Source organism: Megachile rotundata, chromosome 11, assembly GCF_050947335.1.
Source record: "Megachile rotundata isolate GNS110a chromosome 11, iyMegRotu1, whole genome shotgun sequence".
Lineage (NCBI taxonomy): Eukaryota > Metazoa > Arthropoda > Insecta > Hymenoptera > Megachilidae > Megachile > Megachile rotundata.
This window is the reverse complement of record NC_134993.1, coordinates 6,022,626-6,036,383: the sequence shown is the minus strand read 5'-3', so window position 1 is coordinate 6,036,383 and position 13,758 is coordinate 6,022,626. Positions and strand designations below refer to the sequence as shown.

General features: G+C 40.0%; 3 protein-coding genes across 3 annotated transcripts in view; 1 reads left to right on the top strand and 2 right to left on the bottom strand.

Moving 5' to 3' along the window:
- The window catches only part of LOC143265368 (uncharacterized), a 253,696-nt gene that overhangs the window by 160,969 nt on the left and 78,969 nt on the right, over positions 1-13,758 (bottom strand). The gene's annotated exons all lie outside the window — the stretch shown is intronic.
- Positions 2,968-13,758, top strand: part of LOC143263897 (uncharacterized) — a 62,749-nt gene continuing 51,958 nt past the window's right edge. The window contains exon 1 of the mRNA XM_012288413.2: positions 2,968-3,045. The gene's annotated coding sequence lies outside the window, so the exon portion shown is untranslated. The remainder of the gene's footprint in view (positions 3,046-13,758) is intronic.
- LOC143265397 (uncharacterized) lies at positions 8,332-12,048 on the bottom strand. The gene has a single exon (XM_076537224.1). The coding sequence runs from the start codon at positions 12,046-12,048 to the stop codon at positions 8,332-8,334; it is 3,717 nt and encodes a 1,238-aa protein (XP_076393339.1).

The window sequence follows — 13,758 nt, the reverse complement described above, 5'->3', positions numbered from 1 at the left end:
TATGATTGAATGAAAGAGAAATTACTCCATTAAGAAATAGAAATTATTTTATACTTTTTAGTGCATTTCGAAGTCGGCGTATTTTTTTTCTTAAAATTATTTTATTTCACGCTTTTTAGTGGAATGGGGAGAATTGTATAGGATACTGTGAGACATTTCTTACATAACAATACCAAAGAATAGGATTTTGCAATAATAATAGTTATTATACATGTATGCTAATTTTCGGCCGACAAGACGTGTTTGTAGAAACAGTAGAAAATCGGTGACTGCATGTTGACTCATACACCACTAGAGGCACGGAGGCATACGTAGAATTCAATATAAAGTATTCACTCCGTAAATGTTAAAAAGATCTCTACCGTAAATGTTAAAATTGTATCCCCACTACTGGGGGGAACCCCCTCGAAATCAGTCAAGAATGAAACTCGATCGGTCGCCGAAACGACGAGGATCGAATATCGGTGAGACACATACTATTGCAAGCAAAGGAAAAGATTGTAACTTTCTTATTTCTTACTATTCTTTCATGAAACTATTACCGTTGTATTTGTCTAGATTTCCTGATTAAAATGACACCAAACATGATATAATTACGTTAACAATTGTGTGTGTAACGAGTGATTAAAGTTTTTAACGTAAAAGAGGACGGCGAATGGAAAAGAAAGAAAAGCAGAAGATTGACGCGTTCGGCAAATATGAAACACTCGTGCGTCTTCTGCCTTTTAAATTCAAAAATCAAAATTCTTTATTTTTGGAGTTTCATCAATGAAGCTTTGATTATCGTATTCGTCTCGTTTTTCTGATTAAAATGGTACCAAACACGGTATAATTAAAATCATAATTACTTGTATAGCAAGCCTTTAGAAAGAATTCGCACCTTTACCGTAAATGTTACATCCCAAACTTTTATGGCTTGTTACATAAGTAATTACGATCGTAATCATATCGTGTTTGGTGTCGTTTTAATCAGAAAAACGAGACAAATACAATGGTGAAAGTTCCATTGACGAAAAACCAAAAATAAAGAATTTTAATTTTTAAATTTAAAAGACAGAACACCCACGAGTCTTTCATGTTTGCCGAACGCTCGAAACTCTAGTGAGGAATCACCCAGCGGAAGCACAAGGCAGCCTCCCAAAAAAAGGAGCACAGAAGAAGCAGAGGATAATCCGAATGGAGGGAAAGAAACAAACATCCAGACAAGAAACATGGGTGTGGAGGCCTTAGAGGAAACTGAGACACTAATAAATACAGCTCAAACCGAAAATAAAAACAGACAACAACAATAACAGCTTGCTGGGTTTGTAAAAGTTAGAGTGGACGAAGGAAAAGATTCACAATCGATGCTAAGGCAGATAAAAAATAGAACACAGATTGGCGACATTAAAATAAATGGAATAAGACAGGTAAGAGGTGGTAAAGAGCTAATATTTTATTTAAGGCATCCCGAAGACGTAGATGGACTAGATAAATGCCTGAAAGGGGCTGGCTTTGAATGTATAACAGTCAAAGGAAGAAGAAAGAAAATACTTCTATCGGGAATCGATGGAGATCGTGAGGAGGAAGAACTCAAGGAGATTCTGGATAACAGGTATCATATTAAAGACTTTAGGATTATCTTTTTTAAGAACACGAGCAGGGGCAACAAGATCGCCTGCATGGACTTGAAATATGAGTTAGCGGAATAACTATTAAACAGAGAAAGAATAAAGGTTGGATGGACAAGTTGTAATGTCAACGAGTATAAAGACAATAGAAGGTGTTATAGGTGTGGTGCAGGTTTACACCTATCTTGGAATTGTAAACTTAAAAGTGCTGTATGTTATAAATGTGGCAGTGCTGACCATTGTAGCAGAGATTGCAGCAGAAGGGAAACACCAGACATCGGGGAGGAAAGGAACACAGAACATGGGAGACACAAGCAGACGGAAGGATCGGAAGATGACAGCATTGATCCTAGTCCCATCACCAGAGAAATTGAAAGACTGAGAGCTGTCTTGGAGAGCGACATTGGCAAAAGGAGGAGCAAGGGGAATAAACAGCAGGGTAACGAGTACATGAATAATAGCACCGAAGGGGAAATCTACAAGGAGACAAGTGGAGTACGTACTAGAACACTAGGTACACAAACAGAAGAATCGTACTTTCACACTAGACCGACTTGAAACGAGGTCGTGGGTAAGAAAGGAAGATCTAACATAGTTGAAGAGGGCAAGGGCTATGGAGAAGGGGTTAGAGGTAGAAAGGGAAGCCTGAATGCCCTCCTAGTTGAGATAACAGGAAGGACCACCGAACACAGAGGAAATAAGGCAAACAAAAACAACATAAATAAGGAAAGAACGCCAAGGAAGCACAGAGGGAACGCCGTGATGATTAAATATAAGGATAGTGAAGGTATAAAGGACCTGCAAAACTTTAAGAGAGAGATCGGGTCTCCCAAGGAAGGGAAGGTAAGGTCGGTAAGAATAGCTAGGGGGGGGGGGGGGGGTGGAATTATTGTGGAGATGGAGGGTGAAGAAGGTGTAGACTCCTGGGTGAAGGAGATTAACAGGAAATTGGGAGAGAGAAGGTACTCCAGGAAACTGGAGCCAAAAGAAGGTGTGAGAATAAGAAGGATTGACCCTCTGCTAAGCAAGCAAGAAATTAAGAAGGGTATCTATAGTAGTCTGGGAATCGCACTACCTGGAGATCCAGCCGTAGAGAGTATAGAAGTCGCAAGACTTTTTAGGGAGCAAGGCTCCTATCAAACTGCGTTGATCAAACTTCCGATAGGTCTAGCAAATCAGATGCTAGAGAGGAAAGTTATTAAATTAGGTTGGACGGTATGCAGTATTGCTAAGTACTCCAAAATTCTGCTTAGATGCTGGAGATGTGGTGGAACGACGCATACGGCCTTGGACTGTAGAAGAGACATGGAGCGCATACCTGAAAGAGAGGAAACTCAGATTAAAAACAAGAAAGGACGATCAACCAGGGGAAGTTTGGAAACTGAGTCGATAGTGGAAACAGGGGATAGAGAGAGAGCGAGCAAGGAAGTCATGGGTAAGTACAAACAATCCTACTTTGATAAAGAAGTTGATAGGGCCAGGAGAACTCTCCAAGAGATTGAAGAGCTCACGAAGGAGAGTGAGGAGGATGAGGATGATGCTAAGATAATTTACCATGTAACAATTAATAAGAACGGGAGTATAACATAACTGGGATATTTGCTTATTGGCTGTCTATTAAACTGGTTAGATATAGAGATATAGGGGAGAGTAAATTAAGGTAAATAGGGAGAATAAATAGGAGAGAGCTAAATTAAACTGGTTATAGTAATTAAATAATTTTAATCTAGTCTAAACACAGGCATTAAAAGAATAGGGAGGTAACCACTGGCGGAGTGCGTGTTTTATATAATAAGTGAGGGTATTAAAGTGTGGTGCTCTTTGTGTTTCTGTAATAATTAGGAACTAATTAAAAGTGTCTAGATAAGAAAGGTTAAGTATGATAAAAGAAGTAGTGAGAGTGAACATAAATCTTGCGTTGTTTCTGAGAAAGTGTACATAGGACAGACATCCTAATATAACCTAAAAAGATTCAAGTGTCAAGGATAGTATTAAAAATTTATGAATTAAAGGAATTATGTACTGAGTTAGGGTTTGTTGGGTTAAAAGGAAGCAATCTTTTGCACCTATAGGCTAATGGAAATAATTTGTTTTATAGAAACTAATCCACAGAGGACTTCCCTGAAGAAAATAACAGGGAATGTTGTCTCTTATATGGGATTGTAATTAGGCTCTTTTTTAGGAAATAGAACATGAAATATTTTTTAATGATAAGAAGAAAGGATAACTTGGCAAAGTGAAAAGTACAATATATATGAGAATGATAAATTTAATTAACTAATGTTAATAATACTATAATGGAGGATGTCTCATATATAAATTAGAACTGAGGGGTTTTATTTGTTCTGGGGAAGTATGAGAGCAAACTTATGTAGATCAAATGAATAAATAGATAAATAAAGTAAGTAAACAACAGAAAATAAAAGGAATACAGGTTAAAATAATGTAAAAGTAACAGCTCAGGTAGATTTTAATGGTCAATAATTTCCAGATACCATAGGTTAAATATAATGCAACAGTATTGGTGTTACTCAGATAGAATTGAAAAGTTTTCAGGTAAGGAGTTTCTCCTTTCTTGGTTTCTATACATAATAGAATAGAATAGAATACTATTGTTTACTTGTTTACCTGTTGGTTATTAACTAAAAACAGCTATTAGGCTTTATTCCAACTTTAAGTTTACAGTAGGTTTATTACAAAGGAGAAGCATAATGAGGCGATGACAGTTATGTAGATTTTTACCTATGTATTAGGTTATTAATTAAAAAGCACACGTGGGGAATTAATATCAGGAATTATGCATAGCATAGATTAACTAGAACATTAATACATATTCTAACCTGTGTGTAAAATGAAAAATGAATAAAATTGAAGAGTCTCTCTTGATTTCCACTACGACTTCTTCTTGAAACAATATCTAAAGTTCAGTAATGGATATTTTTTACTAGCAACATTGTGCAGTTTATTAGAAGGAGCATACCGATAATCCTTATGCTGCTTTTATCTTCTTTTGCCTCGTTAGATATCTTACTCTAATAAAGAGGGGTCTTTACATGTAATGCTGAGTTTTGACTATTCTAGTAAATTGATAAATTGAAATTTTGGTACGTTGTTAATATAAATGCTATTATTAAACTAGAAGTAGTGTATTATCTAATAGTTAGTATGTGAGTAGTGGTATGAGCGGAGTTTGATATCTGTTTCTTCTTTTAAGTATGATTGTGATGCTTGGGTATTTAAGTGTATGACAGATGCGTAAGATACTATTCTAACGGACTAATAACATGGCCGACAAAGAGGGTGAGGACTTTCAGTTGGTAAGGAAAAGGAAAAGGGCAGAAAGGGGAGACACGAAGACAATGGACAGTGACAGTTCTCCAAATGAACAGAGTAAACACTTACAAAAGAGAAGATCTAGACAGGTTGGCAAAGGTATATAGGATTTATTCTCCTTTTGGGATAAAAAAGGGACCAAGGGAAACATGAGTATCGAACAAGGGTTATGAGGGAGTAAACATGGTAGTGAAAATGAAAATATTAGAGATAGAGATAGGGATAGTGAGAGGGATAGAGGCGGCTTTATCAAGGTTAGGTGTAAGGAGGGAGAGGACTATCAGCAGACCCTAAGGGATATCAAGGATAAAATAATTATTGGAAATGTCATGATTGATTGGATAAGACAGACAAGGGGAGGGAAGGATGTTCTTTTTTATGTAAGTAGGACGGATCATCTCAGGGATCTTAAGGATAGGATAATTGGGGCTGGGTACGAAGCGGAATTAGTGGTAGGAAAAAGAAAGAAATTGATGTTTACGGGCATAGACCTAGATTTACTTAGGGATGATAGGTAGTATATACATACGAGAATTGAGGACAGCAAGAGGCTTTAACAGGCAACTCTTTAAGAATTTGTCCATGTGTTTATTTCCAAACGGCTCTTATAATCATTTGAATAATCTCGGGGCGTTGCCTTTTTCTACCTTATTTAAAGAGATATTAAATTCTTGCTTGTTCTAGTTCATACTTTGCGACAGTCGATAAGGTAGGGATCTCTACTATCATACTTGATAATGGTAGATCCCTGTACTGTTACTAGAATGTCGATGGAGATATGCTGGTATTTTTACTTACACGGCTATATTAGATTACAAGAATACAGGATTTATCATAAGAGTAGTGTATATCACTTATTTGACCGGTGGGTTGAAACCCTTCCTAGTCGGGCGTTGATAAGGATGGAACCATTATACTCATCGTAGTCTTATAGTATCCGGTGGTTCCTGCCGGCTAGGCGGATTTCTTTTCTTCCTTACTTAGGATAAGGTAGGGTTTAGTTATATCCATGGCTTCTAGAATCAATGGACAATTGGGCTGTTTCTCAGTTCTTTGTATTAATTGTGGTGTTTATGATATTTAGGTCAGTTTCCTACTTTGTTAGTTTTTGATGCTTCTAGAGGTACATTAGCATAGGATAGATAGTATACACTTACGTGAATCGGGGGCAGCAAGAGGCTTTAACAGGCAACTCTTTAAGGATTTGTCTATGTGTTTATTTCCAAACGGCATTTAAAACCGCTTGAATAATTTTGGGACTTTACCTTTTTTACCTTATTTAAAGAGATATTAAATCCTTGCTTGCTCTAGTTCATATTCTGTGACAGTTGATAAGGTAGGGATCTCTACTATCACACTGGATAATAGTAGATCCCTGTCCTGTTATTAGAGTATCGGCGAAGATATGCTGGTATTTTTACTTACACGGCTGTGTTAGACCATAAGATTCAAGGACTTATCATAGGAGCAGCATATATCGCCTATCTGACCGGCGGGTTGTAACCCCACCCTAGTCGGTCGATGATAAGGATGGAATCATTAATATTCATTGTAGTCTCATAATATCTGGTGGTTTTTGCCGGCCAGGCGGATCTCTTTTCTTCCATACATAGGATAAGGTAGGGTTTATTTATATCTACGGATTTTTGAGTCACTGGATAACTAGGGCAGTTTCTCAGTTCTATGTATTAATGGTGGGGCTTGTGAGTAGGTAACATATCATGATTTACTGTAACCTCAAGCCTGATTTGGTTTTATTACGTTATAATTGCAAAGTTTCAAGGGGGGAGTTGCTTGGCAGTCACTGGGGATAATGGCTCGAGGGTACTTTGGACTTCCGGGTTGACACTGGCTGTGACTGGATATGAAGGGGTTTCTATATCCTATTTAGACTGTGAATTCTGTTCTAGATTACACAGGAGGAGTGAACTTTCCAATTAGGTTATCCTATTTTAGTTAGGTCGTGAATGGGCCGAGCGCAATTCTGATTGGCTAATCTGTAGTCCGGACTGAACTTGCCTTTATGTGAACTGGTTTTGTGTTATGGTTCATAGCTGAGGGACATGAACTCTGTTGGATGAAATGGTCAGGCTATGTGAATGTGCCGGGCGTAATTCTGATTGGCTGATTTATCGTATCTGATGTACGATCGAGCTCGTTCTAACGTGAATCGGTCTTCTGAAATGATTCATGGTTAAAGATCTTGAGAATTGTTAGATGAAGTGACAGGTTATCCGTGAATGGGTTGGTTGTAATTCTAGACTGTTGATATGCTTTTCCTGACGTACGAACGAATTTGTTCTGACTTGAATATGGACAGTGATAGATTTGCAACTATTATTTGGTTATGTGTCTACTACGACATAATTGCAAAGTTTTAAGGGGGAATTGCTTGGCAGTTACTGGGGATAGTGGCTCGAAAATATTTTGGACTTTTAGGTTGACATTAGCTAGGACTGGATTTGAAGGGGTTCTATATCCCATATCATACGGTTTTAGACTTTGACTATTGCACTAGATGACACAAGATGAGTAAATTCTCCAATTAGGTTACCCTATTTTAGTTAGGATAATTTAGGTGAATTGTTCTATTACTATATGGTTTGATAGCTCACATGTAACATGCGAGTATTTATGTCAGCCCATAAGGACATAGGCATGAAGGTAGCTGTAATTACTAGTTGGACTCTCCAGGGCCAGTCGTGAATGGGCCGAGCGCAATTCCGATTGGTTGATCTGTAGTTCGGATTGAACTTGCCTTGATGTGAACTGTTCCGGGGGTATGGTTCATGGCTGAGGGACATGAACTCTGTCGGATGAAATGGCCAGGCGATGTGAATGTGCCGGGCGTAATTCTGATTGGCTGATTTATCGTTTCTGATGTACGGTCGTGCTCGCTCTAGCGTGAATCGGTCTCCCGAAATGATTCATGGTTAAAGATCTTAGGTGTAGGTTTAGGTTTTTATTTTCTTCATGTTTGAAGATGGCGCTTTTTGGCCACAAACTGGCTCATTGCGCCCTTACATTAATCTTACATTAACTCAGTCTTCTCGTAGCGCCTCCACCAGTCTGTTTCCCCTAACATTTCATTCCCGCTCTCATTCAAACCATTCAATCTGCACTCGGTCACCCCTTCGCATTCTCTTTCCCGTTCTTTATCACTCCATCTCCTGCATCTTTTACTTACTACATCGTGTATACAAAACTTACAAACTACATATCTCGCATATAAAATATAATACCTCTGTATAAAATATTTCGGAATCTTCTCAACAACACCCATACAATATGTACTGAGCAAATACATATATATACACATATATATATCTCCGTTTCTGTACACTATTTGCACTTCATACATTGCATATCGTCCCTGATATAACATTTGTCATAATTTCACTCCACATTTTTTAATGAAAGCCCCCATCAGTCTCAAAGGTTTCGGTTCTCCCCATTCTTTGGTTTCATAAAAGTCACAACCTTCCACAATCCCGCATCCTCTCATTCTCCCAATCATTTCCCTTCTTTCCTCTCTATATTTCTCACACTCCCATAAAAGATGTTCCACATCTTCCACTCTATCACATACTTCGCAGTACGGATCATCTACCATAAATTTCCTAAATAGCGACCATCTTAAATTATAATGATTCGCTCTAATTCTGTTAAGGCTACGCACCGTATCTCTTCTCAAATCTCCCAAACCCCTGAACCATGGGAAGTCCTTCCCCACATTATTCCATTTAGACTCGAAGTACTTTCTTCCCTTAAACTCCCCCTGTCTCAATTGTCTTTCTCTTGACCTCTCCCAACCCTTCTCTCTGACTATCCTTCTAAAATCCTTCAACGTGAACTTCACCCAATAATCTGGATCTCCCCTCGTTGCTTCCTTCGCCACCTTATCAGCTCTTTCATTCCCCTCTATACCCTTATGTGCTGGGATCCATGCTACTGCTAATTTCCCTACTCTCCCCCCTCTTTTTTCTACTTCTGCATTTCTTCTCTTAATATTGTTCCGGATCATATCCACCACGTCCCCCTCATCCTGTCCTCTTTCATCTTTTGCCAGCTTGACTATAGTGCTTAGGGAGTCCGACAACACTATTACATTTTCCCTTTCATATCTCTCATTCGCCCTCTCTATCGCCCTTCCTATTGCCGTCATTTCAATTGTATAAACCGAACATTGCCCTGGTGCAGTAAACATTTCCTCCTCCCACTCATCTCTTCCCCTCCTTACCACTATCGCTCCTCCCCCCTTTTTCCTAACTTCCATCCTCGATCCGTCAGTATATATTTCAATTACATTCTCTAACCCTCCAAACATCTTCAACTTTATTTCCCCTAACAAGTCTATTTCATTTATTCCTCCCCTCTCAAACACCTTACCGGTCTCCATCTCCAAACACTTCTCCATTCTATATCCTCTCCATTCCCCCTCGTACTCCCCTCTAACTCTTCTGCTCATTCCTACTCTAACTCCCTCAAATCTTCTCCACGCATCTACCACCATGTCTCTTCCCTCCTCTATCTCTTCTACCCTATCATTCCTTATCCTATTCTCGATTGCCCCTAGTACTTCTGTGTCATTCATCCAATACTTCCTTGCAATGTACCACTCTGACAATGTCTCTAGTCTCGCCTTTAAATCCATTATACCCGCCTCCGTTTCCATGACATTAATTGGGGTCGACATCCTGTACCCCATCGCTATTCTTATTCCCGCATTATGTATCTTTTGTACTTTCTCTCTATTCTTCCTATTGTTCATATAAAATTGAGCTCCATATTCAATCACAGATCTTATTAAGGCACAGAAAGCTTTTAGCATCGTGTCCGGCCCTACCCCCTTTCTTATACCTCCCATACACTTCAATATATTCATCCTCTTTCTTAACTTTGTAACTACGTAATCTGCATGTTTTCTAAACTCTAACCCCCCATCTATCCACATTCCTAGGAATTTTGCCACTTCTACCTTCTCTATCCTTTCCCCTTCCACAAAAAATTCCTCTCTTCCCATCCTACCTCGACTTTTCTTCCCGTTGAATCTCACTATTTGCGTCTTTTCTGCCGCAATGGTCATCCCTATTTCCTCTAAGTTCCTCTTTAGTCTCACTAAAGCTTCCTCCATCTTCTCCTTTCCCTCTCTCTTACCCTCGCATTCCACAAATATCGCAATATCATCCGCGTATTGTAGAATTCTTACTCCTCTTTCTCTCAGCCCCCCCACAATTCCAACCGTATACAAGTTATATAACAGCGGGCTAAGCACCGATCCTTGCGGTAGCCCTTTTAACAACTCCATCTCCATTGCTCCTCCACCCAGCGTTCTTATCACTATTTTCCTCTTCTCAAGCCATTCCCCAATATACTTTCTTATTCTCCCTGGGCAGTTCAGCTCCCTCAATCTTCTTGTCATCTCTTCATGTCTCACGTTATCGTACGCTGCCTTTACGTCAACAAACGCTGCCACCACTTTCTTTCCCTTTCCCCAGCTTTCCCTGATTCCATTTACCAGTATACTGATATTGTCCATCGTTGATCTACCCTTCCTAAAACCATTCTGATTATTATCCATTTTCTTTTCCTCCTCCGCCCAAATTCTTAACCTCTCATTTACCATTTTTTCCATTAGTTTACCTATACAATTCATCAATGATATAGGACGTAAAGCCCTCTTCTGTGGCTTTGGTATAAACTTCACTATTGCTTTTTTCCAACTTGCCGGTACTGCCCTCCCCCTCCAAACCTCATTATACATACTCAGAATTGCTTCCTTCCATCCTCCCGTGCACCATTTCAATACATCATATCCTATTCCATCTTCTCCCGGCGCTGACTTCCCCTTCACATTTCTCAGCGCCCATTCCAACTCCTCCATTTCCAAGTCTCTTGTAATCCATCTCTCCTCCTCTTCTTCTCCTTCTTCTTCCTCTGTCTCATTCGTTGTCCTGGTATTCTCCTCATTCCTCTCTTCTCCTGTCATCTCCCCTCCATCCTCTTCTCTCTCCTCGCACCTACGACAATACTCAGATTCCACTAGTTTTCTTACCTCTTCCTCTTCCATCTTTTGTACTTCCCACATTCCCATGTTACATTGCTCCTCTGTCATCACCCCTTTCGTTAAGCTTCTTATCTTCTTCCACATTTCTCCTATGTTTCCTTTGTGCCTGATACCACTGATAAACTCCTCCCACGCCTCCCTTTTTTTCTTTTTAATCGTATTCTTCATTCTTCCTCTTACCTCTATTAATTTATTCCAGTTCTCCTCCGACGGTCTCCTACCCATTTCCTTAGTCGCCTTTCTCCTTTCTTCTTTCAGTTCCTCACATTCGTTATCCCACCACGGCTGTCTCTTCACTCTCTTCTTCCTGTTATTTACCCTATTAGACCCCGTTCCAACTCTCACTCCCCCAGCACCTTTACTCCCTCCCTCTTTCCTGTAGCATCTCTCTATTCCCTCACCCAGCATCCTGACCATTTCCTCACACTTTACCTCCGTTTTCCTATCCGATCTTACAATCCCCAGCACTTCTTCTTCACTCCTAATCATCCATTTCAGGAACTCTACCTTGTCTATCTTTTCCACCCTATACCTCCTATTACTCATTCTTTCCTCCACTATTCCTAACTCCTCATCTAATCTAAACTCAATTACTTGGTGGTCAGATCCCAATGTCTCCCCCGTCTCTCTTGCTTGTATATCCAGCGCTATGTCTGCCGGCGCTATTATCAAATCCAGATTTGAAGCCACCTGGTCCGGCCTACCTATTCTCGACAAAGTCCCAAAATTAACCACCACCATCTCCTCTTCGTCCAATACCTCCTCCAACATTTCTCCAACTATATCTCCATTCTCGCAATTCCAACTTCTGCTTTTCGCATTAAAATCCCCCACAAATATCCTCTTTACATCTCTCCTTCCATTCCTCAATAGTCTTCTACAGTCCTCCCTGTTCACTCCTATTCCCGGTCTCCTATATACCAAAACTATTTCTAAGCCTCCCTTCTCCGTCTCCACCTCTACATACATGTTCTCCCATTTATTGTCATTCTCCAAGTACACCCCCGTCTTCCTTACTTTAATATTGTCCTTCACCATTATGCATAGCCCCCCCCCCCCCCCCCCCCTCTATTATCCTCCTCTCCATCTTTCCTAATCATATGCCATCCTGGTATTTTAATAATATCCTCCGCCCTCAGCCACGTCTCCGTTACTGCTAACAAGTCAAAATCCTCAAAAACCCTCCTGATCTCCTCTCTCTTATTCCTAATGCTTCTAGCGTTCCAGATTCCTCCCTTCATTTCCCCAATGTGTTTTTCTTATTTTCTCCTCCCCTCTACAAACCTTCCCTCTAACCGAGTGCAGATTCTCCATCCATCTTTCACTCTCCATCCAAACATCCTTCCTCTCTCCACGCTCCTCCTTTCTCCACATACTTTCATAATACTGATATTTCTCAATAACATCCACTATATAAACGTGTAAAAATAATATACAATTTATCACTAAAATTATCCACGCATACAGAGTCCATCTCGTCTCCTTGGATCTTACTCGATTATAGAAACCAAAAATACAAATGTAGCGTAACAAAAATAACACATATAAAACGTCTTCATCTTGATTAACTATTTTGCTACCCCTATCCTCAAACCCATAAACTGAAAAGTACTCACAATTGATTTTATCTATCTTATACCTAATGCCCTTACATTCTAATTTCACCTTTAGCCTATACATTTTTTTTTTTTCATTTTTCATTTTTTCTTTCAACATTTTTTTTTTCCTATCTTATTGTTTTTTTTCCCCCTTCCCCCCTACTTTAATCCCTTTAGTCTTAAATTCTAATACTGTTCTTTTTCCTATCACTCTTACGCTCTTATCAACACACTCCTGTTCCCTCGCCACTTCCCTACACTTTTTCCCCGTTTCTATACTAAGCCGCATGTTCGCTTAAATGATCCTTTCCACTGCTCTTCTCCTCCTCTTCTGTCCTCCTCCTCATTTCCTCCTTATTCTCTCGTGCAGTCTCCCCTGTTTCGTTTCCACCTCGCCTCTCAATTTTCCTTCCCTCCATTCGTTGCTCCTCTTCTTCCCCTCTCTCTCTTTCCTTCGTCTTGTCATCCTCCTTCTTTTCCTCTGTTTTCCTACAACTTTCCCTCACCTCCTTCCAATCAATCATTAAAAGGCTCTTCTCCCTTTCCTCCTCTTCTTTCCTCTTCCTTGTTTCCTCCCTCTCCCTCTCTATCTTCCTCTGTACCCGTTCCTTTGTTCTCTGATCAAAATTTAGTTCAAAGGGAGGCGTATACACCTCGTTCCAGTCTTCCTCTGGATCCGGATGGACCGTTCTCCTTGCCCTGTACTTTCCTGCTCTCATTATCTGTTCGAGCTTTCCTTCTAGATTCTTCTCCTTCAGCATCTTTATCACATCTTCTAGGATTTCTTCCTCCTTCCTTTTCTCCAGCTGCACAATCCATTCCCTGTTCGCCTGCTTCTCTCTCCTAATCCTTCTCCTCTCTCTCTCCATCTCATCTCTGTTTAACGCCATTTCCAACCTCTCGTACTCACAGTCTCCCTCTGGCTCTTCTCCCACCATGTATCTGGGGAGCGGTATCCTCTCCAATATCTCAATTACTCCTTCCTTCTTTTTCCTCTCCGTCTTCTCCTTACACTCGAGACAAATGAACCGATTTCCCATCACCACTCCCTCCACACTATCTTTATAGCACGCCGGCTTCAGTCCCCTTCGTACTTGTCTCCACTCACCTTCTCCACTTTCTTCCTTCCCTTTTTCTTCCCCTCCTACAT